This window comes from Somniosus microcephalus, chromosome 13 (assembly GCF_052327205.1).
Source record: "Somniosus microcephalus isolate GS21.2 chromosome 13, FLI_Smic_1.0, whole genome shotgun sequence".
Taxonomy (NCBI): Eukaryota; Metazoa; Chordata; class Chondrichthyes; order Squaliformes; family Somniosidae; genus Somniosus; species Somniosus microcephalus.
This window is the reverse complement of record NC_140999.1, coordinates 54,629,357-54,653,481: the sequence shown is the minus strand read 5'-3', so window position 1 is coordinate 54,653,481 and position 24,125 is coordinate 54,629,357. Positions and strand designations below refer to the sequence as shown.

Below are 24,125 nucleotides of genomic sequence, written 5' to 3'. Positions count from 1 at the left end.
GAAACTAGCCTACATTTAGCACACGACAGCTATTTTTATCCTGACGACTGCTAAGAGTCCTTAATCAATATGCAAACGAGATTTTCAAAACACAGAAACTGTCATTTGCCAGGTGTGGGAAAGACTGTTCTCTCCTCCATGATACAGAGTGAATTGCCCTGTCATCTGAGAAACCTCTCAGATTAGATTAAATTCAAGCGCACAGCGGTAAAACACCCGAGGCAAAAGCTGAATGTAATCACACTCAGACCTTGCTCCCGATGGTTATCTCACAATGATTATTTTTTAATGCAGCATATTATCTGTAAATTGGTTATTCTTTAAATATTTTATTTCCCTCAACAAAGCCTGCTGTAAACAGGCTGAAAAGCCTAGTTATAATATCTGCATTTTCAAGCTGTAATATTTGTAAATGAGTTGATGAGGGTTGTAAGAGAGAGTTGTGTGCGTGTGTGTTTTAAAGAAAAGACTTGCTTTTATAGCACCTTTCACAACCTTCCAAAACACTTTACAACCAATAAGATAGTTTTGAAGTGTAGTCACTCTAATGTAGAAAACATGGCAGCCAATTTGCGCACAGCAAGCTCCCACAAACAACAATGAAATAAATGACCAGATAATCTGTTTTGTGTGTTAATTGAGGAATAAATGTTGTCCATGACACCGGCAGAACTCAGCTGCTCTTCTTCGAATAGTGCCGTCCACCCGAGTGGGCAGACGGGGCCTCGGTTTAACGTCTCATCCTAAAGATGGCACCTCCGACAGTGGAGCGCTCCCTCAGCACTGCACTGGAGTGTCAAGGTGGGGCTCGAACTCACAATCTTCAGACTCAGAGGCGAGAGTTCTATCACAGAGCCTAGGCTGACACTTCTAACGTTGGAGTGTGTGAGTGTGAGTGTGTGTGTCCAGTAAACCATCACACCATCAAGCTCAGCAACTCCTACCAGCCAGCTTCCCTGATGATGTCATCAACACTCACTGCTTAAACAGGATTAGAAAAAATTACAGAAGAACATTTGTAGCTTTTACCGTAGCAATAGTGTTACATTTACCGAGTCAGGTAGAGATAGCTCTTTACTCTAACATCTGACATGGAAGTGCTCCACCTCACACAGGCTGAAATGGGGCAAGTCCCATTTCCCAGCATATTTATTCATCCCTTACCTTAATATGGTGCAAGGACATTTCGAAACACACTCACTGCATATTGCTCAAACCACCATCACGTACTTTAATATCCAGTAACCATTCAACACCCTACCTCTATATGGTACTCAACCCTTCACCCCAACAGTCAAAATGTTAGAACTTAGATACTCACCCTTGCATCTGTAACCTTGAACTCTCGAAGGATGTACTGTGGCATGTTATACTCTGCCATTGGGTCCACGACAAAGTACTGATACCTGGCGGACCGCTCGGCTGGCCAGTACTGGTGACACTTCTCCTGTTAAATACACAATGGATCCTCACATCAGTGGCAGTGTCTATAGGTGCATCTTAATTTTTCACAAAAGCTCCCTTTATATCGCAAGCTGTTGGCGCCTGATGGGCGGGTATCTGGCAGCCAGTGTCATTACCAAAGTTTTAAAAAAAATCATTCTTGGGATATGGGTGCCGCTGGCAAGGCCAGCATTTATTGCCCATCCCTAGTTGCCCTCAAGAAGATGGTGGTGAGCCACTTTCTTGAACCGCTGCAGTCCGTGTGGTGAAGGTACTCCCACAGTGCTGTTGGTTAGGGAGTTCCAGGAATTTGACCCAGCGACGATGAAGGAACGGCGATATATATCCAAGTCAGGATGGTGTGTGACTTGGGAGGAGAACCTGGAGGTGATGGTGTTCCCATGCACCTGCTGCCCTTGACCTTCTAGGTGGTAGAGGTCGTGGGTTTGGAAGTAAACGTGCCAGATTCACTAAGACACCCAGTTTAAGTCATCCAGCCTGCTGGCCTTGATTAACCTGGCAACTTTAGTTTGGTGTTGCTGCTGGCCGGCACTTAACCCAATATAAAAAGCAGCTCGAGTGAAAGGGGTTTGTTCTTGGGGCCGCTGTGGCACAAGACTTCTTGAAAACCCTGACTGTTACAAACCACCTCTCGACTGGAGAGCAGCCCCAATGTTGGATCTGAGTGAGGTGTAATGGTGGGCACATTGAAATTGACCTTTCAAACTTGGGTTGTGTCTAGACAGTCCATATTATGCTGCAGATAAAACCTTGGGGTGAAGTACCAGTGTCACTGACATGTGGGAACAATTTCAGACATTGAATTCGAACTATCACACAAGATCCCAGGTTCAATTCCAGTCTGTGCTGAGGTGTATGATCTCAGTCAGGGTAGTGCTACAATTAGCCTCACTGCCCTGGGTCAGAGAGCATAAAATCGGGCAAGGTTCCCGATCCAGCAGCTCCTGTTGGAAGCATGTCAACTTCATTCAGGACAGGATGAGGTTTCGTTGCAGTGCACCCAATGGTTGAAGAACCTATTATCACTCACTGTCTAGGCTCACAGAGAAAGAATGGTCACTTGGGTGAGGTACTGGAGGTCACCAGCACCCGTGAGGAGTCAATAACTGAGAGAGGGGGAGGGAAGACATTTTTTTTTAAAGAAATAAGCAAACCAAACTGGATAGTGTTGGGCCTGATTATACTTGACATAAAAAAAACAGGCCAAGTCCGATCATCAGGGTCCTAATCAAACATGTAATCAGCCCTTTGCCTCCCTGTGTCTGATTACCATTCCCCGCACACATTCCCTCAAAAGTGCAGCTCTTATTAAAGGCTTATTATCTCGGTAAGATAGAGCTTCTGGCTCAGGGTCCACAACCTTTTGATGAACGATCTAAAACTGGTTGCCAAGTAAATATGTAGATAGAAGGATAGATAGGAGAGTGATATAGATAAGTAGACAGATAGATAGATATAGTTAGATAAAAATAGACAGAGATAGATAAATAGAGATAAAGTAGATAGATAAAGGGAAAGAAGAGCTAAGTTCTAAAAATGTAGGGAAACATAATAGGTCACTAACACAGAAGGCGATTAACAGCTCCTGGGAAAAGAATGAAGAGTGAGCAGCGTGCATTCTAATTATAAAGTATCTCCTTGTTGTGACCCAGACATTCTGGTAGAAGCTAATTATTTAAAAGCTTCCTGTAGACGCAAATTATGCAAAAATAAACTGGGAGGTCACCCAGTCTCACTTCTCAGTGAAATCCAATTAGGCACTGATCTCCTCGAGTCTGGAAGCTTGTTTCAGGAGATGTACTGAATAAGCTGGCCAGTCAGCAGTCCCCCACCCCAGTCTTTCTATTTAAACAAAAAAACTCTTGCTATCCAACTGACATCCTTGAAACTTCGGGATGGCTCACTCAGAAAACTTGTTCAAAATGTGTTGGGATGTAAGCGGACATCTTTCAGGACCCTGACTGCCACTCCAAACCAGAAGGTGGCGATGTTTGTGGGAAACACTGCATTTTGTCCTCACCTCAGTTCCTACTCTAGCCCCACCCACCCCGAACCTGGCATAGTCATGGTCATTTCAAAGACTGGTGCTCCAAGAAGAACTGTTCTTTCAGAGTTGACTGACTCAGCTGACAAAACTCATCACAAGGACTGACAACTTCTAGTGTGCGCGAGGAAGATTCAAACAAAAATCTTAAAATATACGTGGTGATGTGGGTAGAGCTAGACTCTGGGGACGTGCCTGCGTGTGCAAATTCTCCACTGATCTGACAAAACATCTCTAGCAGCAGGTAGATAACGCAAGGTAACACTTCCAAAGATGTCACAATTATCAAGAAGGAAAATGAAAATTGACAGCTTAAAACCTTCAGCTGATGCTGAAGAAAAGTCCCAGAGAGGAAAAAACCCAGCAACCAGTGGCCAATGTTTGATTGATGAATCTGAAACTGGGAGTTTAATCAGACATCCAAGTCCAAATCTTCAGAGGCCCAATATTGGATTCAAAGATTAAAAACGGTGGAAGAGTTAGTGCATTCATTGTGATAATGACACTGTAATTACTGAATGCTCCAGTGACATACTGTGAGGTGGGCTGGGCGAAGGCTTTAACAAGCCCCCTTCTGCATAGATTTCCATTTCAAGATGATGAAAATTTAAACTCCTCTCCATCCCTCTCCCACACTCTATTGTGCTGAATTCCTGCCCGCTCCCAATTTTCTCCCCTCCTCCATTGAAGGCACCAACTCAGACCAGAGAATGGTCTCTGAAGAGACCAAGTTGCATATAACTCGCTCAAGTGGCCAATCTTCATGTATGAGCCCAGATAATTAGCCCTATATGCTATTCACCCCAATCATGTACTTGATATCCATATATGGGCAATTCCTGAAATTGTCATTGGACAGTAGGCTGATTTTGCAAGGGGCACTAAGATCTATTGTAGGATCCCACTACTATCCTGGCTGTGATGTGAAAACTAAGCAGAGATTACTAATCAAACCTAGAGCCTTCCTAGTATGTACAGCTCAGGGTCACATTGGGCAGTCAATTTATCTGGAGGTGTTGGGGCCATTAGTCCATCACTTCTGTTGTGGATGGGCTGAAGGAAATGCTTGGTCATTTCTCTTTCCTACAGCCTGATCCAGTTCCTTGGTCATCATGGGCCACAGGAACAGGTGCAACACACTCACCATTCTGTCCCATCACTGAGCTGCAGGGAGGACATAGGAAGGCAGTGCTGCATGAGTCAAGGACACACTTCTGCATCAATCTTTAAGTTAATTTTAACAACAAAACATTGCTAAATAATCACGCGTTCTCCGAAAGGATAAAGAGAGATGGGGCCACGTTGTCAGGCTAATTCAAGTAACAGCTCAATGCTGCATGGGGATTTGGTAGGATTGGTATTCTGAGAGAATGAGGCCAAATGGGTTGAAGATCCAACTTCACCCAAAATATGAGTTTGTGAAGAAGAGAGATGGGATTTTTGTTGAGAGAAGGCTCTATGCTGTTAGTTAAACCACCACTGTGGGACTAAGTACAAACTGGTAAAAGACAAATATTGGACTGTTGTCAGGAAGTACTTCTTCACACTGGAGTCATTCCCAAGGCAGTTGGATGGTGTAATGGGGGATGGTAGGTTTTTATGGAATGATGAGCTAGATGGGCCGAATGGTCCCCCCTCCCTCATCTTTGTAATATCTTCTGCCCTTTCTCTATACTCGAATCTCCTCACGACGACTACTATGCCCAGCTGACACTTGTTCCCAAGCCTTTGCCAAAGCTGCCCTCATCAGCTACTAGGAGGTGTGAAGGGGCAGCCTGCGATCTCTCTTTCCTGCTTCCTCTGGAAAAGCACTTTGCTTCTGGTTGGCCTGGTGCCTTCCCACAGTTGCATGGCCAAGATCGAGACCTGAACGATTGCAGGATTGGGGCCTACCACACAACGATGCTGCAAGCTGGGGCTCCAATATCCTGCCTCTTTAAATAAAACAGAGAACAAATCAAGCAACCTCAGAATACTGGAAGAACTGTCAAATATCGAACATGGCAGATCCCACTCTCAGTTTCAGCAACACTTACACGTCCCATTTCTCGCAGTTTAGTGAGCATGACAACAATGGTGGAGTTGTTCTCCCATAACATTCTCCAGAAGTCCTCCGTAGTCTCTGCTAAAGGACCTTGCGTAGCTATGTACGCTTTCTGTTGTCTGCAGGCAAAAAAAATTCAAGCTGATTAGTATAAGAATAGGAGGGTTCTCTCAACAGTGAGCAGAGAAGCCACAGTACAGGTAAGTGATAGTAAAGGTAATTCCCTTCTGTTGCCTGGGCCCGAAGCTCTGGAATTCCCTGCCTAAACCTCTCCACCTTGCTACCTCTCTTTCCTCCTTTAAGACGCCCCTTAAAACCTACCTCTTTGACCAAGCTTTTGGTCACCTGCCCTAATTTCTCTTTGTGTGGCTCGGTATCAAATTTTTTGTCTTGGAACACTCCTGTGCAGTGCCTTGGGACGTTTTACTATGTTAAAGGTGCTATATAAATACAAGTTGTTGTTGTTGCTGTTATAAAGTACATGGTCTGTGGAAGGAGATTAAATAGGTGGGATAAAGTCCATGATATGGACTGTGGAAGGAGATTAAATTAGTGGGGTAGAGTCCACGATAGAGTAGAATGTTGATGGTCTGTGGAAGGAGTTGGCTTGATGGGCCAAATATCCTTTCCTCATTCAATGTTTTCTCGCATTTAAACCCGCAAACACCAACAGAGAAACAGGGCAGTTTAATCTGCAATAGGGAAAGTCTGAAACTGCTTTCCTTTGCTGGCCTGTAACATAAACAAAGTATCAGATTGTCCGTCGATGTCTGTGTTGAGAGAAGACAGGCTAATGTGTTAGATGGAATCCTCCTTTACAGCTGCTGTGGGACTTTGCTATATGTGTCAAGTGCCTTCTGCTTTTCTTTCAAGCTTTCCAGAGTTTGCAGGCTTTTATTTTGATCTGTATTGAGACTATCTGGTGGCTAACTGTGAAAAGATTAACCTTTCTGCCCCAAGACTGTTCAGTAACTAACTGTAAATTGGAATGTGGCAGGGTTGAGTTATTGGGCAATGCACGGAAAGCTCTGGGGTAGCTTATGCGGTCACACAAGAGCGGTGCTCCGTACACTGCCGGGGGGCACCGTGCAAGTGCCCACGAGCTGCCAGCACAGATGACACTTGTACTTGGTACGGTGGTAATGTTTCTTCCACTGTTGATGTTTAGTTAGCATCCAATTTAAAGAACAGGTGGCTAACTGCTAAACTGTGAAATAACTGCTAATTGGCTTGACCTGAAAATGGCTGCTTGCGTAATCATATTGATTGGCTGAGCTCGCTCTGTTCCCAGCTCTACCAGTGGCAGGTAGTGAAGTGTTTCTGTGGATAGATAGGATTAATTTCTCGTTTCTTCCTTCCGATTTTTCGTGAGTCTGTCAGTCCTGCCATATCCTACCTACAGTTCGATCCTGTCCAGGAATCTCCCGGATTTGACCTTGATCTGATCTTGCCGGCGACCCAGGAGAAAGTACTTTGTCTGCACATTTCGCGCTGGTGCGCCTCCTTAGCCCCACACACTCAGTTCTTGCCCTGCACCTTCCTACCTGCTCCAGGCTCCGGTATAGAGCCTGAGCTGGAGCTTTTCCCAGCGCAGTTGTTGCTGCCCTTTGTCCACACGGCTGAGACGTTGGCCGTAGGCGCGCTGCAGGACAGCCTTGATCAAACCCAGCGGCACCGAGGGCCAGCTAACCCGACCAGAAACCCCACATAGCAGCGGCCCCGACCCCGACCAGGACACAAACCCGGGCCTGCCGCCTCCCCCCCCCCAAACAAAGTCAAGCTGAAGCACCCCGGCCACGCTCGCTGACGGATGGGTATGCGACGCCCGTCACACGCACAACCTCTTAAAACGTACCGGTACATTTAAATAGGGTTAACCCCCAAGTTTCACACCGAGCTTGAGACCTCGTGTTTGGCTACTGTCTACTTTGAAAAGTCACAGGAGGACTCCCTTCACAGCCCTGATGTTGCCTCTGTCACAAATGAAAATTCTTTGGCAACTTCAGTAAACAAACCTCTCCACCTCTTAAGATAGACTCATAAACCAGGGCTTGATTGATGAAAGATAAGTTCAGTATGAAGGTCCCCTGCTAATTTTCCCTCTGCATCCTCCACTTCAGTTTAAACCCCACTCCTCGCTGCCATGCCCATTCAAACACCCTGGGTAACAAAACAATCCATTCCCCTAAAACAAATTCCTGATGGGCAGAGCCAATGAGTTTTTGGTTTTCACGGAATAATGGACAAAAAGCGGATTCTAAAACAGCAGGAATAATCCTGGAATTCAACTTATCCAGTCATCAATAAACCAGTGGGCTTGCTGATCGGTAGAAGGGACTGCCAACAGAAAGAATCAGTGCTGTGAATGGCGTAGGTGCTAGATTCTTGTCATTTTTTTAATATATCTATTTATTTTCTTTAACATTCACAGTTACAAGCTCCTCTGCAGAGTTAACTTCAAGCGAAAATCGTAAACCACAGTCTATCTGGGCCCGATACTCATAACTGCAGATTAACTGTAAAGTGTAAAAGGAGCTAGAATTATAATCTGAAAATATACTCATCTAACATCCAGTCCCTCTCTGAACCACTCCCATGTCTCACATGGTTTCTTTAATTTACCATCAGTTTCCTCAAAGAAATTGATGGGACCCGACCACTGGAGGGCAGCGGGTTAGATCCCCCCCACCCCAACACTGCTGACTTCCTGATCTCAGGGGTGCTGAGCAAAGGCAGCATATCTCCATAAGACGGAGGTGGAGAATTGGGGAGCGAGTCATAACCGGGCTAGTGTCATGCACTCCTGGTAACTGGTCAACGAAATTCAGCAGCAAAAGGCCCGGGAACAAATTCCAGCCATCCCCACTTGCCAGCACTTGGTACAAGTCCTGGTGAGATGGATCAAGGGAAGGAAGAATATAGGTTTTTAAAATAGGGATTTGTAACCTTAGAAAAATGGGTATAGTTAGCATGGGGCGGATGGCTCAGTGGGGAAATGCACCGTGTGAAGTGGCACCGGGCCGTGCAGACTAGGAAAGTCCCAGGTTTCAGCTGAGTTAGTCAAGCTTCGCTGGGGTGGCATCTTGGGGCAGCACACTTGACTTCAGCATTCCTGGTTCAGGAATGAGCTCTGCTAGAAACGTACGCCAGCTGAGGTCAGCACGGGCTGGTGATGCTCTCCATGACAAAACAGCAGGTCCACAGTCACTGCTTGGAGTCACAAATGAGAAATGGACACTCGGGCAAGGTACCATAGCGCTGCAACTACCTACTGATTTATATCCGTGTACAAGCCGCTGCTGACACTGGAGTGGGAGAAAGCATGAAGATTGCTTCAGCATTGGGTTCATTAAAACAACGGATCTCTGCTGGTAAACAATCCAGTGACAGCTTCAGTTTACGAAGTCTTAGGTAGACCATCTTTAGACTCCGCACCTTTAACTGAAATGTTATTTTGCCAGATGACAGTTTTCCTTACTATAGAGTATGTTAGGCAACATGAGTGGTTTGTCCAAACTATTAACTGTGCAAAACAGTTTAAAATTTAGAAAACAATTTCCTGTTGCTACAACTGTGCATCGAACTGCACAGCAGATGGTTCCTAGTATTACTCTTACATTTATTTAAATGCAATATTAAATTTACAATGTAAATGCAGACTCGTGGCAAGCAGTCAGCAATGGTGGTCTCCCCCGGGGCACCTACCTGTACCCATCGATAAAGCTAGCATTGATGTAGTCGGAGCCCTCCACCCCGCGGATTGGCTGTAGACACACTCTCGTCGTCTCGTACGGCATAATGTTGACAAGGCGGTTCTTGAACTTATTACATGGAAGATTAGCACTTATGAACCTGGACGTGTGGGCTTTGGAATTGGCCAGGCGCTGAAAAGAAGAGCAGAAAGAGAATGAAGGCAATCGCAGGCATTGAGTGAAGTGCTCAACTGTGCCCGGGACTCCTTCCATTTTAAAAGCTACTTTTTCCCCCCTCCATCTTTCCCCACCAGTCACACGACCTACGCTCAAGTTCTGCTATTGCCAGTCTGAAGCCAGCTATCACAGGGTATGCCAGAGTGACCCAGAGAGAGACAACTTGTACAGACTCAGTGAAACATTACTTTAGTTAAACCTGGTCATTAACAACGCCAGGGACACATAACGACATTCTGAATTCTTCTCCCGCACACACATTTTTATCTGCTGCTCTTGGTTAGCTCTGAAACAAGCAGCTAGAACTATCCAACTCCCCCTCTGATATCACCCCCTTTTTTCTCTTTATTCATTGAAAAACCTGTAACCCTGTAGAATATCACCGCCACCACTTTCTGAGCTTTACGCTGGGTGGAGCCAACGGGTATATGTAGACTGGCTTCCCCCTGTTCTCAATAGGCTGATCCACCTATGAGATCACAGGTTGATCTCGGCTATTCCCCTTGCATATTCGGTTCAACTCAGAACATCACAGGGCAGCGCATTAGAAGGGAGGGGAAAGTAATAGTTAAGACGCAGAAGCAGGATTCTTTAAGGAAGCTGGTAGATATCAAAATTAAAATTCTTAGGTGGGGGGTTTTTCAAACACAGGCTTGGCCTCTTAAAGACTGACGCTCTGTTGCAGGGGTAATCAAACTGTGGTCTGTAGGCCACGGGTAGTCCCTGAGCAGTAGCGCTAAGCCTTCGAAACCTCTGCAATTCAGTCCTATTTGCGCTTATAGTTCTTGTTCACTGGTTTGTCCTGTTTTGTAGAAGTCTGGAAAGGGTTGTTCTCATTGATGGATAAACCCTAAATCCAAACACCAAGGTTTGTTAGTACCAGCAACTTGCGATAGATGCAGATTAATGAGAACATTGGATTTAAACTTTATATTCGGTCCCATGGTGTGTACATATGTGGATCATGAAAATAAAAAGCTTGGGTGCCTCTGCTCCATTATCTAAGGGACTGAAATTGCCTACTATATTCGGGGTGGAAACATGACTTTATAAGTGTATGATTCACTGAGCTGAGGTTCAATTGCAATCGTTCCTCTGGGAGTAAATCATGATTTCAGCTGTTAATGACAAACAGGTTAGTTTCAATCTCATTTCGGAATTCACTTGGTTCACTATCTGGCCTCAGTACGACATTCTCCCTGCAGTAATCAGCCGGCCAGATCATTGCTGGTGACAAACAGCCGCAGCAATTGGAAGTCGATAATATTGGTCTTACGTTGACTGCTTTGATTCCAGTTGATTAAACTGGTTAAATTGTTATTCCAGCCTGCTCACGTAGTTTTGTTACTATTGGATGCTGGCTTCTTACACATCTCCGATTTTCATCGCTGCACCATTGCCTTAAGCTGCCTAGGCCCCAAGCTCTGGAATTCCCTCCCTAAACCTCTCCGCCTCTCTACCTCTCCTCCTCTACCTCTCTCTCCTCCTTTAAGACGCTCCTTAAAACCTGACTCTTTGTCACCTGCCCTAATATCTGCTTATGTGGCTCGGTGTCAAATTTTGTTTGATATCGCTTCTGTGACGTTTTACTATGTTAACGGCGCTATATAAATGCACATTGTTGTTGTTGTTGTGTCTCGGCTGACATGATGAAGATTGGTCTCATGGGGTGGTACCAAAGGGCAGCTGCCAGTCAATTAAACTGACATTACAATATCCAAGCAAACCTTTTAAAACAGTCACTTTGTGCAAACTGAACCCAGTCTCAAAAATACACCCAATAGCACAAACTGAGCTGGTCCTGGGGCCTGTCCAGTGATTCCCTAAATGGACTCACCAATCGTAGCCCAGGTAGTCTGGGGTTGGTAACACCCACGAGCCCTGGAGTTATTATTCACTGGCATTAGGGTCTCAGGTAGTTCCTGGGGGCTCTGACCCTCAGCATTCATTCTCAATGCTCTGGGCTTCTGCTGTGCTTTGCCACCAAGGTTCATTTTGAGAAATGTCCTCTCCTTGGCCCCAGCGGTTGTGCCATCTTGTGCCCTATTTAGTTCACAATATGGCCGCAGAGCCCTTGACTAAAAAGTAAATTTAGTGGCACTGCTGCCACTGAAAAGGCCGCCTCCAGGGGCAGCGAGATAAACATTAGCGGTAGGGGCAGAGGTTGCCTCAAAAGCCTGCAGTGTGGTTTTACCTTTGTTGTCGTGTAAAGAAGATACAGCGACAAAAAGTGCATGATCTGTGTGCGTGCAGTTGTTTTCCTATTGGCCTGGCACTGCCGAGACGAGTTGTAGTCAAAGTGGTTATTGTGTTGAAACGGGAAGGCTCCTTTAGAAAAAAAGACTTGCATCTCTCAGAAACATTGCAAAACGCTTTACTACTTTGAAGTGTAGCGACTGTTACATAAACACAGCAACCAAATTTCACACAAGATTCCACAAGAAACAGCCATTGGTTGAATTAGCAGTTCAGCTATTTTTGATGGAGGGAAGAATGCTGGCCAAGAAACTGGGAGGACTCCCCGCTCCTCTTCTTGAACCACATGATATCAAGTTAATTTCCCATCCAAAGGACAGATTCAAATACATTGCTGATGAAATCCCTTTTACACATTAAAAAAACTCTACTATAAAGGAGACAGACAACTTCCGATCTCTCGGCCAACACTTTGAAGAAGATGTAACTGCTAAAGTCGCTACAGGATTCAGCACACCCAACTATCTAAGATGAACATTCTGTCCAAGGGAATGAGGAGGGATTAAAACTGCAACTCCAGGTTATGCCCATTCCTTCCCTCTTCTCTGCCCCTGATGTATGTCCCGAAAGGGAAAGAGCCTGAACTCAATACTGGCCAAAATACTGAGGTGGAATTGGGAGTAGTTTGGCTTTGAGGCTATTCATCATGATTATGGCTCTTTTGCTAGTGTCGGACACCTGGCTGATCACAAGGAAGGTTAATTTTGGGGATGTCTGATTCACTCAATTTTAACTTCTATTGCAAAAGAGATAGAGCTTCAAACGACAACTGCATGATATACAAGTTTGTTGCCATTTTCCTCTTATCTCCTCTTGGTGATGTCGTCATTAGACCATCAGCGCCTCAGTTCAAGATAATCGTATTGCTTCCATTTGCTGTCCTTTCTAACAAACCTCACCCCATCGCTCTTTCTGGTACAATAGCCACCTCTGTGGACACACTTGCAAAGCCCCACTGGTTCCCTGTGCCCCAGCAAATCCATTTCAAGATTCTTGCCTTCAAATCCCTCCACAGCCTCACTGCACCCTACTTGGAAAATATTTCCAGTCACACGCTCCACTTGTCTGACACCTTGTATCCCACCACCCATCCCCCCCTCCCACTCCACCAACTGGTCTTTCACCTATTACACACCTGCCACCTGGCTTTCACTTCTAAAATCACCTGGCTTTGCTATCTCACTCATTGCCTTCAAAAAAACACCCATAAATCTCCCTTCAAGCATGCCTCCACCTCCCTCTCACTCCCAATTTTCCTTCACTTCCTGCTTGGTGTTTATCTCTCTCCCTCGTAAAGTGCTGTGAGACCATCATTCGGTTATGTGAGAAATGCATTGCAAGTTGCCTCTTCTCATCTACACGTCTCTCTTTGAAAGGGTAGCGATAGGGACATTTTAGATACTGCACAGGACGTGACTGGGGTTATGTGACCCGTTTTGGGTAGAACTCTTGTTAAATAGGTACTGCAAGGCAGAAAATTAATCATACTCTGACCAGACAATTGTGTCTCACATTAACTGTTGCATTATATACACACATATATTGCTCTCGTTCCGCTATTCCCCACATTCTGCATTTTTAAGTGACTGACGTGTGCAGATTTCTTACCTTCTGAACGCAAGCCCACAATTTGTTTTTACTAAATAAAAATTACATTTAATAAAGGATATTGTTGGGAGTGTGGAGATAAGGAGAGTGCTATGGATTGGAACAGTGGTCACCTTCGGCTCCTGCCCCAGACTGATGAGATGAAAGTCTCTACGGCCTACAAGGGTCCTACATGAATTCAGCTCGAGTTCTCTCAACTAAATTCCGAGTGGGTTGTGGTCCCAAAGCCACAAAGTTCTCCTTAACGTGACACTAAATTGTTAATTTCACTCACAAGAGTGGCCACAGGATGGCTACTGTTCTGACAAATGGACAATGTCACTTTGCTACAGCAGGGGGGCTCTTCTGAGCTTGAGGCTGAGGCACATTATTGGGGCAGAGTTGAGAGAGCTGTACTTGGCATCTAATCATGTTCTACCTGACCTGGTAGTGCTTGATGCCGACACCATGAGCATAAGTATTCCACTGCACTAATAGCCTTCACCTTGATAAGTACAAAAATGTATCAATGTTTTCGAAATCTAATTGGAAATCCAGCAAAATCTACTTTGAAAAACTCAAGTGCCAATATTATTTACCTCTATCTGATCTGTCAATTATAATAACATGTAATTAAGAGCTAATAGCACTGTGTTAACAGTTAACTCACCGCTATTAGCTCGTAATGCAGTGTTATTAGGTTGGTAGCACACCTGAGCCAGTAGCCCGTGGATTCAAAACCCATTCCAGGAATTGAGCCCATAATCTAAGCTGACGTTTTCAGCGTAGTATTGAGGGAGTGCTGCATTGTTGGAGATGCCCCCTTTTGGACGAGACATTAAACCAAGGCCTTGCCAGCCAGTTCAGCTGGATGTAACAGATCTCTTGGCATGTTCAAAGTTTTCCCAATGTTTTGGCCAACATTTATCCCTCAACCAACACCTAAAACAGATGATCTAGTCATTTATTTCATTGCTGTTTGTGGGACCTTGCTGTGTGCAAATTAGCTGCTGTGTTCCCTACATTGCAACAGTGCTGCACTTGAAAAGTTCTTCATTGGCTATGAAGTATTTTGGGATGTTCTGAGACATGATAAGGTGCTATATAAATGCAAGTTCTTTTTATTTCTTGCTAATAGAACTGTTAGCCCTACCCAACAAGTGCAGATAGATACCAGCTTTAGTCATGACTCTCCATTTCAGGAGGGTTGCTGCAGGCTTTTGAAAATATATAATTGCAATCTATATTAAATAAACAGTGTGCCTAAACAACAAGAACATCCTTGTGTCTTTTGTTTTTGCTGAGCTGAGATCAGGTTAGGGGTTAAGTTCAATCCTCAGTCTGTTGATCTCAGCCAGGGTGCCAGTAGGGACATTACAATTGACCCTGGTGTTCCTGTGCCAGGAAGCAGAAAACTCAGCCAGTGTTCCCACTCTCAAGTGCTATCCATTGACTTCTGGTGAAAGGGTATAGGTGTAAGTGTCAGATGAAGATTGAATTGGGCTTGATTGTAATGTCCGCACTATTGATCTCACACATGCAGAATGGCATTTTGTGAAGTAGTGGAAGGCAACTAACCATCACTGGAACCATATCCCCAGAAGAGTCAAGTCTTCGGGGGTGGTGGGGGAGGATGCTTGGGTAGGGTTGGAACTATTAATAATAATTGGAAAGGTTTTCTCCCTGAATCCTCCAGCTTATCTGCTATCAAGACAGTAAATACTTGCACGCCAGATCCTCCAACCTGCACCAGACTGATGAGGCAAGTCTTCTTACCTTGAACTCTAGCTCCATTCCCGTGACGTGCTCTCCTGTCTCAACCTGCGTGAGTTTCTGAATGTAAGAGTACAAGTTCCTGGCCATCACCTCTGTGGTCCCACAAGCCACTGCTTCCAGCAAAGCATCATGGATAAAAATGTACTGATCCTCTGTCTGTACCATGTAGTTCCGTTGTGACCTCATCAGTGTCACGTGACCATAGATGTCAACCGTCTTCTCGTGTTTTATTCTCTCGAGCATCGCGTCAATGACGATGAAACAGCCAGTTCGACCAACTCCAGCACTGAAAGATTAATTGAAATGTTTCAGGTTTTGTTGCAGGGACTGTTCTCCGCAGGATGGAATTAAGGAGCTTTTAGACTTCAGTGACCCCTTAGTTGCTTTGCACAAGCTATTCTTGTCGTGACATTGTACCCCAATTGGCCCTAGTGTTCCTGGGCTACAGTAATGAAAAAACAGTCAGATTCTTGCTCCTGGACATGGTCCAACACCTCCAGCTGAAACGTGTACCCTGAGTGCGGCCAGGATAAGCCTCCACTGTGATGCCTTCCATGTCTACTGGCTCTCTAGACTCACACATGAAAATGGGCTTACGGGCAAGGTACTGGAGGGTTAATACTGAGGAAACATTAGGTGCAAGAATGATGATCACCGATTGCAAATCCCTTTAAACAAATGGAGCTGTGCTTATTTTTCAAAGGGTGATGCGTGTCAAAATGGATATTTAATCCAAAATGATCATTACTCCTAATAAATGAGAATTGACAGGTCTGAAACACTGGCTGAATACTCATCAAATAACTATTGGGCAATGGAGAAAGTCGATTCTGTCTTTAAAAGACGCTCAGAGTAGTGCAGCAGTACAGGTAGGATTTAGTCTTGTGCATTTTGGGCTGGTTTCTATGGTGATCAGTAAAAGACCAACATCAAAATATCTGGGACAGAGTAGGGTTACTTATACTGTCAAAAATTAAACATATACATACATATACATAGGACTAACAGTTGGCAATTTCAGCCAGAGTGGCCATGAAGATGCCTGGCCTGGGAAGTAGAAATGACACGTGGGTGGAGTAGGACCTGCTGGAGTTAAAGTAGCAGAGAGAGAGCTTTACTCTCCATCTAACCATTGACCACCTTATGCTGATGATGCACGGGATCAAAGACTAAATTTCCCAACACATCCTTCACCTAAAAAATTACATATATATCTTGGAGCTGAGTGTAGCCAATACTTAATCAAGGGATGGCGATGGGGGCTGTCTACGTCTCTTTCACTTGCCCAGAGCCATCCATCATTAAGGGACAGCTATGAGGTTGCCCATTTCTCTTTTGGTAGGACATAACCAGGAGTAGGCAATTCTCACACAGGACTCCTGTCGACTTCCCAGCTGTGCTGATGCTGGCACCCATTGAGGGCAGCTCCAACCCACTTATAGTGAGCCCTTTGGTCAAAGGGATTGCTCATGCAAAGGAAGGAGAGAAGATTCGAAGCAGGAACCCCTTTGGTTTAAAACCCAACAATCAACCACTGGACCACACCAGTGATATTTGAAACTATGGGCTGTATTTTGCGACCCTTACGAGGTGTGTTCACGCCTGTAGGGGCCACGCCAGTTCCGGGTTTAGGCATGCGAAGCGCATGTGCTAAAATCCAGAACTTGCAATCTGTCAAGAATTTTCTTGACAGATCATCCGCATCCCCGGGAGAAAGGCCTCTGCGGGTGGAGAGTTGCGCTATTTGCCAAACTTCCGCCTGCTGAATGTCCGTGAAATTCTTACGCTTGGTTAAAAACAGGTGTAAGGCATGCTTTTACCGGCATAAGAGATTTAAAAAATTGAAAAATAAAATGTTATCACTCATTTATACATTAAAAACCCTGTCCAATAAGGTAAGTTTATTTTCAGCCCCGTTAAATTTTTGTTTAAAATATTTAATTAAATGGCATTTTAATTCATTTTAAATATGGACATAGAAAGGCTAGCTGAATGGGCAGAGAAGAGGCAGATGGAATTTAATAGAGAGAAGTGTGAGGTGATGCATTTTGGTAGACGGAACAGGGAGAGGTAATATACACTTAATGGCACAGTTTTAAAGAGTGTGCAGGGACAAAGGGACCTGGGAGTTAATGTGCATAGATCCCTGAAGGTGGCAGGACATATTGAGAGAGTGGTTAGCAAAGCATATGGGATCTTGGGCTTCATAAATAGAGGTATTGAGTACAAAAGTAGAGAAGTTATGCTGAACCTTTATAAAGCGCTGGTTAGGCCACAACTGGAGTATTGCGTTCAGTTCTGGTCACCACACTTTAGGAAGGATGTGAAGGCCCTTGAGAGGGTGCAGAGGAGATTTACCAGAATGGTTCCGGGGATGGGGGATCTTCGCTACAAGGACAGATTGGAGACGCTGGATTTGTTTTCATTAGAGCAAAGGAGGTTGAGGGGTGATTTGATAGAAGTGTACAAGATTATGATGGGTTTGGATAGGCTAGAAGGGGAAAGGCTGTTCCCACTAATTGATGGTAGAAGGACTAGGGGACACAGATTTAAGGTTTTGGGCAAGAGATACAGGGGGGAGGTGAGGAAAAACTTTTTTATGCAGAGAGTGGTGATGATCTGGAATTCGCTGCTGACGGAAGTGGTGAAAGCGGAGACACTCAATGTTTTCAAGGGGAGACTGGATAGGCACTTGAGGGAAATAAACTTGCAGGGCTATGGGAACAGAGCGGGGGAATGGGACTGACTGGATTGCTGTACAGAGAGTCGGCACGGACTAGATGGGCTGAATGGCCTCCTTCTGTGCCATTATGACTCTATGTAATTTAAAAAAAAAAAAAATTATTTCATGTGTTCATGTATTTTTTTTTTTTAAGTGATCCCCATTCATACTTATGGGGTTTCCGTATGTACGGAACTCCCATAAGTATGAATAGGGATTCCCTTCTTTTATTAGTTGGGCCGGCCCATGTGATCCCAGGGGCGCTTGCGAACCGCCTGTGCCCCTGGGATACGTGGGCCTCTGCCCGCGCATACCCGGAGAGGCCCAGGAGCGTGAGTCTCCGTACCTCCCGGAGCACCAGGTACATTCGTAGATTTTTTACAAGTCGGAGGCATCCGCCCACGGGATGCCTCCGACCGCAAATCTTGGGCCAATGATTTAATCACCATCAGTTCTGATGTGAAAGGGCTGGAGGCACAAAACGGATAGCGGTTTCCAATGTAAGAGAATGCTCCTACCTGCAGTGCACCACCACGGGCCCAGCGTCGGGAGGATTGCAGGTTTTTACTCTCCTTAGAAAAGCGAGGAAGGGAGTCGGATACTCCGGGACGCCATGATCAGGCCATGCTGTGAACTGAAACTGACGAACCTCTCTCTTCTCACTGGAGCCATTCTGCTCAGAAAAGAAAGAGTTTATTTTAAAGAAATGTTCTTGCTATCTATAAGGCTGGTATCTGGCTACGCCGTACACGAGGCACTCGCGGATGTATTCATTTTACAGATTTGTGAGAGTCCTGATCAACGTTCCCTCTAAAAAAATTTTCCGTGTGCGGTCCCTTTAAATTTGCTGTGCGGTATCTCTTCCAGCGACAACAGCTTATGAGCAGCCTGCGCGGGAGCTCCCGATTGGTGCGTGGCCACGCGTCCGCGCATTGGTCCTGGTACATGTGGGATCACACAGCAAATAGACGGGTTGTAAAGCGAAACAGCAAGACACATACACAGTATTGATCCTCAAGTGTTTTAGGCAGTTTGGGAGTTTTGCTTTTTTTTTAAAAAAAGAGTAGAATTTCTCCTGCGGTTTCAATCAGTTTCTCAATATACTAGCAGGTATTCTGTGGCATTGCTCATGGTTCATTCGGGATCTGGAGCATGGATGCGATGTTTAGCTGCCTGTCCCTTTAGAGCCCCTACTCAAATAGATCCGGTGGGAATCCAGCTAATTGTAGAGGAGTTAGAGGTTAGTAAATTGGTTGTAAATTGCTTTTTTTGCAGATTGTTTCTTTATCTATAATGAAGTATGGTATCTGGAGTGTGGGTGAGGATTTGATGCAAGAATCTTATTCATATACCTGCAGATCTCCCGTACTGTTGCCGACATCAGTTCAGATGATACATGGTTTTTAGGAACAGCAGTGTTATACCATGTAATGCATCATGTATTATTCTGCTATGTGGGTCTGCGTACCTTGAAGGCCACAAGTAAAAGTGTTGTTAAGTAAACAGAGGCCAAGGTCAATCAGAATGTAATTGTTTGATTAGGGAACTGAGCAAATTGGAAAATGCTTGTAAATTTCAGGTTGCAGGTCATAAGTGTATTAAGTGACACATTGTTGAGATACCGCGGCAAACGTGGGAGTCGAGACCAGAGCTAGTAAAACACAACTGCTTTTATTCTACCTCATGGCAAAGAGGAACTGGAAAAGCCCGCGCATCCACTTAAATACTTCCCAGACAGGAAGTGCTCCCGGCAGCCTGTCCCTGCGGGAAACAAGTTGCTGGAGGAAAGGGCCCCCGGCTGGGGGCGTCTGCTTAAACTGTCCGTGCCACCGTGAGTGGATTATGTCCAGTGGTGGCATGTCGCCACAACATTTGGGTTTTTAAAAATAACGATTTTGCCTCTGTAATAAAGCGAGATATCTGGAATGCAATGCACAAAATGCACACTAGATCACAGTTAAATTGTTAGAGCTGAGGCTCAGGTCATTCACACTTCAATTCTTTTTCTAGTCTTGACACTTTGCAGATTGGGATGTGCTCAGCAGTTTTAGGCTGCAGCTCAGCCGTGCACAGCATTGGAAGATTCTTTCACCTCTGTGACAAAACAACATCTTCACACACTAAATGTACCAGGCTTTGATGCAGTTTTAGTCCTGTCTTATGGCACTGATTATGGTGGATCAGAAATTATGCTGCTCGGGGAGGGGTGCTGGAGTGTGGAAGTGATTGCGAAGTGCTTCTCAGTGTGATGAAATATTGCAGTATTTCTCTGCCTGTGACTGTGGTTGGTTTCAGTTTCATTTCCATTGTATTGTACTGTGTAGGGCTCCGCCCATACCTGGCTCCTATGTAAGCTGGCCCAGCCTGCAGCACATCCAGTACGGCAGACCTCTGGATGGAAGATACATTCTCCTCTGTGTGTTACCTTCTAAGTCAATAAAAGCCTTGTTTTGTTTCGCTAACATCGAGTCTCGGATTTATTGAGGCACATCAATTTTATTGACTTAATTTTCAACACAATGGATCAACTCTTGAAACCCGAACGTTTGGATTTGGACCAGCATGCTTCGGACGCATCGGCACGCTTCGGACACTGGTTTATGTGTATGGAATTCTTCCTGGACAATTCCGCAGCCGTCAAAGACGCTACGGACGCTGCGAGTATGAAACTCGGAATTCTGCGGAATTGGGTAAGCCACCGGGTTTACCCCCTCATCCAAGACGCCGACACGTACCCGGCCGCCTGCGACATCTTAAAGGTGCATTACCAGCAGCCTACGAATGAGGTGTATGCTGGGCATCTGCTCGCTACTCGCGCACAGCGACCTGGGGAATCGGTGGAGGAGTTCCTAGGCACCCTGAAAACGCTTGGCAAAGACTGCAAGTGCCAAGATGTAAAAGCCGCAGTGTACACTGACGAGCTTGTTCGCGATGCCTTTATCACAGGCCTCAGCTCCACTTACATCCGGCAGAGACTGCTGGAAAAAACGGGATTGGACCTGAAACAGGCTGCGGACACAGCACGATCCCTGGATGTGGCCCAGAGAAACTCGGACACCTACTCTTCAGCCCACGCCGTCCATGCCGCCACGTGTGCACCAAGGGCGCCGCCATCTTGGAAGGCATCTTCCCCGCCCGGCAGCCCGACACCGTCGGGGCCCCGCTCTCCCCCCAGAAGCCCTACGACAGCCGCGATGCGTCGGGGACCCAACTGCTACTTCTGCGGGCAGCCGAAGCACACCAGAAACCTGTGCCCGGCGAAAGGCACCACCTGCTTTAAGTGCGGTAAGAAGGGGCACTTCGGGAGGTGTGCAGAGGGAACCCCGCCGGAAAACCCGCCACCGCCGCGTGTGCGCCGTGGGAGCGGCCATCTTGGATGCCATCTTGCCCGACCTCGTGTGGTCCGCCATCTTGTGAGCAGACAGCGTGGGCGCCATCTTGTCTCGATCAGGGCCCTACAGTGGCATCGGTCACAGTGGACCAGACCAGGCTGCACCCGCTATCCAAATCAATGGTGGACATCGAGGTAAACGGGTGCAGGGTTAAATGTTTAATTGACAGTAGAAGCACGGAGAGTTTTATCCACCCTGAACTGGTACAACAACTCTCCCTAAAGGTGGTCCCTACTCGGGGTACCATCTCTATGGCTGATAAAACCCAGACATCGACCATTATGGGTTACTGCACGGTACAATTGTCCATTAACGGAACTGTATACGATAATTTTAAAGTATTAATCATGAAGAATCTATGTGCGAGCGTGATCTTGGGCCTGGATTTCCAGTGCTACCACCAAAGCATCACGCTCAATTACGGTGGGTCCCAGCCGCCCCTCACAGTGTGCGGCCTGGCTACCCTGAAGGTAAAGCCGCCTTCGCTATTCGCGAACCTTACCCCTAACTGCCAGCCAATAGCGACCAAAAGCAGGAGGTACAGCTGGGAGGACAGGCGGTTTATCGCGACCGAGGTAGACAGGCTCCTGAAAGAGCGCATTATTGAACGCAGCAATAGCCCGTGGCGCGCCCAAGTGGCGGTGATAAGGGGTAGAGAGAAGAAACGGATGGTGATCGACTATAGCCAAATGATCAACAGGTACATCCAACTAGACGCCTACCCGCTACCCCGCATATCTGCTGAGGCCCATGCCGCCTTCAAAAGCATTAAGCAGGATATTGAGCGGGCCACGCTACAGGCAGTGGACGAGAACACTCCCTTTCAAGTGGAAAGTGATGCGTCTGACTTTGCCTTGGCGGCCACCCTCAACCAGGCGGGGCGGCCCGTAGCTTTCTTCTCGAGGACCCTCCAAGGGCCCGAGATCAGACACTCCTCCGTAGAAAAGGAGGCCCAAGCCATCGTGGAGGCAGTGCGCCACTGGCGCCACTACCTAGCCGGCAAACGCTTCACCCTACTTACCGACCAGCGGTCGGTAGCGTTTATGTTCAATAATAAACAGAGGGGGAAGATTAAAAATGATAAGATTCTTAGGTGGCGGATCGAGCTCTCCACCTTCGATTATGACATAATTTACCGGCCAGGGGCCCTTAACGAATCCCCCGACGCCCTCTCACGAGGGATGTGTGCCAGCGCCACCGGGGATCGGCTACAGACCCTCCACAATGACCTCTGCCACCCAGGGGTCACGCGGTTGTTCCACTTCATAAAGTCCCGCAACTTACCCTACTCGATTGAGGAAGTTCGGTCCCTGACCAGGAACTGTCGCACTTGCGCTGAGTGCAAGCCTCGGTTCTACCGCCCAGATAGAGTCCACTTAATCAAAGCTACACGGCCCTTTGAGCGGCTCAGCTTAGATTTCAAGGGCCCCCTCCCGTCCGTCGACCGCAATGTTTACTTCCTGAACATTGTGGACGAATACTCTCGTTTCCCATTCGCCTTCCCCTGCCCAGACATGACCAGCGCCACGGTCATTAAATGCCTCAACAGCCTGTTCTGCCTGTTCGGTATGCTGAGCTACATCCATACGGATAGGGGGGCGTCCTTCATGAGTGAAGAGCTACGCCAGTACATGCTGTCCAGGGGGGTCGCCACGAGCCGTACCACCAGCTACAACCCCCGGGGTAACGGTCAAGTGGAGCGAGAGAACGGGACAGTATGGAAAGCAGTCACTCTAGCTCTAGGGACCAAAGGCCTCCCTATCTCCCGCTGGCAGGAAGTCCTCCCAGATGTGCTCCATTCGATACGGTCGCTATTGTGTACTGCCACTAATGCCACGCCTCACGAGCGAATGTTTGTCTTTCCCCGGAAATCCACCTCAGGTGTATCCATGCTGTCATGGCTCTCCACCCCAGGTCCGGTATTCGTGCGAAGGCATGTGAGGGGCCACAAGACGGACCCTCTCGTGGAGTCAGTGCACCTACTCCACGCCAACCTCCAATACGCGTATGTCCGGCACGCCGACGGAAGGGAGGACACCGTGTCCATAAAAGATGTCGCCCCAGCCGGTAACGACAACAACCACGACAACAGCAGCAACAACGACCACAGCAACTCTTACCCACCCACTACTCTTTCATCACCCCCGGAAGAACATCGACCAACGGTACCCCCACCAACTACCCCTTCAACAACCCTGGCGGCACCCCCGGCAGAGACCCAGGAGGCCACCGGGGACACCCAGCCGACACCCGCGGCACCACAACAGCCACGTCGGTCGCAGAGGACTATCAAACCCCCGAACAGACTAAATCTATAGAAGGGGTGAATGTGATGAAATATTCCATTCATCACTCATCAGTATTTCTCTGCCTGTGACTGTGGTTGGTTTCAGTTTCATTTCCATTGTATTGTACTGTGTGTAGGGCTCCGCCCATACCTGGCTCCTATGTAAGCTGGCCCAGCCTGTAGCACATCCAGTACGGCAGACCTCTGGATGGAAGATACATTCTCCTCTGTGTGTTACCTTCTAAGTCAATAAAAGCCTTGTTTTGTTTCGCTAACATCGAGTCTCGGATTTATTGAGGCACATCACTCAGGTAAAAGAGGAGTGGTGCCCTGGAAACAAAATTAATTGCTTTCCTCGCCCACTGCTGCTAGATAAATCCATAGACACACCACAGTTGCAAATATATACTTACTCTGTCACCAATCATTATTTTCAAATTCTCGGTTATGAATGAAAATTAGGCAGGTGCTATAACCATTTAGTTGTGCGGTCTCTCTCGCTCTCTGTCCCACTCTCTTTCTGTTCCACACTGTCTCCCACTCTCTCTTTCTGTTCCACACTCTCTCCCTCTCTGCAAATAGTTTTTCTGTAAATTTTAACCTCAGAAACATTCATTTTCCAGC

General features: G+C 46.5%; 1 protein-coding gene across 1 annotated transcript in view; it reads right to left on the bottom strand.

Annotated features, from left to right (window-relative positions):
* The window catches only part of LOC147108325 (receptor-type tyrosine-protein phosphatase delta-like), a 620,473-nt gene that overhangs the window by 24,675 nt on the left and 571,673 nt on the right, over positions 1–24,125 (bottom strand). The window contains exons 31-35 of the mRNA XM_086004913.1: positions 18,341–18,495; positions 15,101–15,386; positions 9,258–9,436; positions 5,545–5,671; positions 1,322–1,447 (exon numbers count right to left, since the gene is read on the bottom strand). Coding sequence (XP_085861039.1) covers positions 1,322–1,447; positions 5,545–5,671; positions 9,258–9,436; positions 15,101–15,386; positions 18,341–18,495 — 873 coding nt within the window. The remainder of the gene's footprint in view (positions 1–1,321; positions 1,448–5,544; positions 5,672–9,257; positions 9,437–15,100; positions 15,387–18,340; positions 18,496–24,125) is intronic.